This window comes from Cryptomeria japonica, chromosome 1 (genome assembly GCF_030272615.1).
Source record: "Cryptomeria japonica chromosome 1, Sugi_1.0, whole genome shotgun sequence".
Taxonomy (NCBI): Eukaryota; Viridiplantae; Streptophyta; class Pinopsida; order Cupressales; family Cupressaceae; genus Cryptomeria; species Cryptomeria japonica.
Window position 1 is genome coordinate 224655867 of NC_081405.1, and position 2093 is coordinate 224657959.

Genomic DNA, 2093 nt, shown 5'->3' on the forward strand with positions numbered 1-2093 from the left:
ATGGCAGTAATTTCAGGAGACGCAGGTCTATTCTCTTCACACAGTCTTCTTTTAGTTAGAATCTATTCTTCACTTGTGTCTCTTGATTAACCACTTCATCCGTAAAATGCAGATTTATTGGGAAAGCTAGCAGAAGACCCGGGTTAGTCTCTTCTTAAACTCATTTTAATAAATTGAAAAGCTATTCTTTATTTGTTTGTCTTTCTTAACTAGGTGATTCATGCAGGTTTAATCAACATAATTGAAAAGAAGGATGAAAATGGAGACACAGCTTTGCATTTAGCGGTAAGGATAGATCGCGTGGAGCTTGTGAGAATTTTGGTAAAATTAGATGTCAATTTGTGTGATTCTGTAAATAATGAAGGCGAAAGTCCACTAAAAGTGGCAGTAAGGTTGGGATTCAAAGACGCCCTAGAGCATTTAGTACCTTACACATTAAACGCCCTGCACTATATTGTGGAGCTTAACCAAGTCAGGCTTGTTGAATATTTAATTAGAATGTCAAAAGAAAACAAGTTGGACTTGTCAAAACTTAAGAATCAGCCTTACCAGCCTACCACAAAGCCCCAGCATGTCCAGCGAATTGGAGGAGGAGAGCAGCATCCCACAAATGCGTCTGGCTTTTGTAGGAGAGTGCAGCGGGGAAGAAAACCAAGGCTGAAGAAAAAAAAACCACAAATTCGGCCAGGGGATACGCCTTTGCATATTGCAGCAAGGAACAAATATGAGGATGTAAGATTTTTTTGGGATTGATGCTCACTGTTTTTTAATCTTTTATCAATTGTACTGCTATAATCATTTTCAATGGCCCTGCATGTGTCACGTTTGACAATTGCCCAGACAACGAATTCGCCCTCTTTATTTTAATTTTGCTTGTTTTGAGGTGTAGATGGTGTATTTGTTGCTGAAAGTACGTGGGGTGAACAATCTTGTCCGGAACAGTGAGCACAAAACACCATTTGAAATTGCAAGAGAAGTAACAGAGTACCATGAATCTTTCTGGACTATAAGAAAGCTGGGCGATTTTGCAGGGAGATCCAAGCCATTCATGTACTGTGCACCACAGGTGAGCCATAAAAAGTACAAGAAAGCGAGGTTAATGGAAACAAAGCCTACGAAGAGAGACGCAATGCAGAACTGGTTGTGGCAGCGCTTTTGGCGGCCATGACATGTGCCGCTGCCTTCACTGTCCCAGGTGGTTTCAATTCAGAGAATCAAAGGAGCCATATTCGACCTAGTCATGTAGAAGATGATCCAGGTACCCCTCTTCTTGTATCTCTCATTTCGTTTAAGCTCTTCCTTATTTTCGACTGCGTAGCCTTCTTTCTATCTCTCTTCGTCTGTATCATGTGGGAGATGAGCTGAGAGCTTACCACAGGGAACAAGATGGTGTTCATGATTGTCAACAGTTTATTGGTTTGCCTGAGCTTTTGCTTCACCGCTTGTGGGTTTATGGCTGGAGTGCACGCCATGCTGGCGCGTAAGGTTGAGACCTTCTCTTGGGTTGTTTTGGGAAGTCTCATATTCATTACATTGTGTGGCGTTCTCGCATTTATCTATTAATATTCACAATTTGTAGTAAAGCGGGCCAGATTTCACTCCCTCTGCGATGTATCTCTTGTAGTCGATCGTATTGTTGAAAAGATATGGTATGGACCACAAGCTTGTCGGCTTCTCGAGCTTTGTGATGATGTTTGCCGTAATTTAAGGACTGGGCACCATGATGAAGATGAAGATAGGTCTAAGAATTCCTCCTGCTGCTTCGATCATGTCTAGCTATTTATCCCTCTACATCCTTCACGCTTATGCACTACCCCTCCCTCCCATGACCGTCCACCAAAAACCTTTGTACCATGCAAATAATTGACTCTACTATGACAAATATAATAATATATGTGTCATCAGTTCCTTCTTGCAAAGGAATAACATAGAATTGATCAATTTTGATCGTTTTATTTTTCAATCAGTCGATATTATTTAATATTAGTTCCTTCAGGAATATTTATACATCCATCATGTTCTTAAATAGCTATTAGTCATACATTCAGTATTTAAAAAATTTCAAATTAAAATAATTTTTTGTTTTTTAAAAT

The 2093-nt window shown here is 39.8% G+C and overlaps 1 protein-coding gene across 1 annotated transcript; it reads left to right on the top strand.

The window, feature by feature from the left end:
* Positions 1-1168, top strand: LOC131049444 (protein VAPYRIN-like). The gene is made up of 4 exons (XM_057983496.2): positions 1-25; positions 113-142; positions 227-732; positions 890-1168. Exons 1-4 carry the CDS (start codon positions 1-3, stop codon positions 1166-1168), a joined length of 840 nt encoding a protein of 279 aa, XP_057839479.2.
* The last annotated feature ends 925 nt before the right edge of the window (positions 1169-2093 follow it).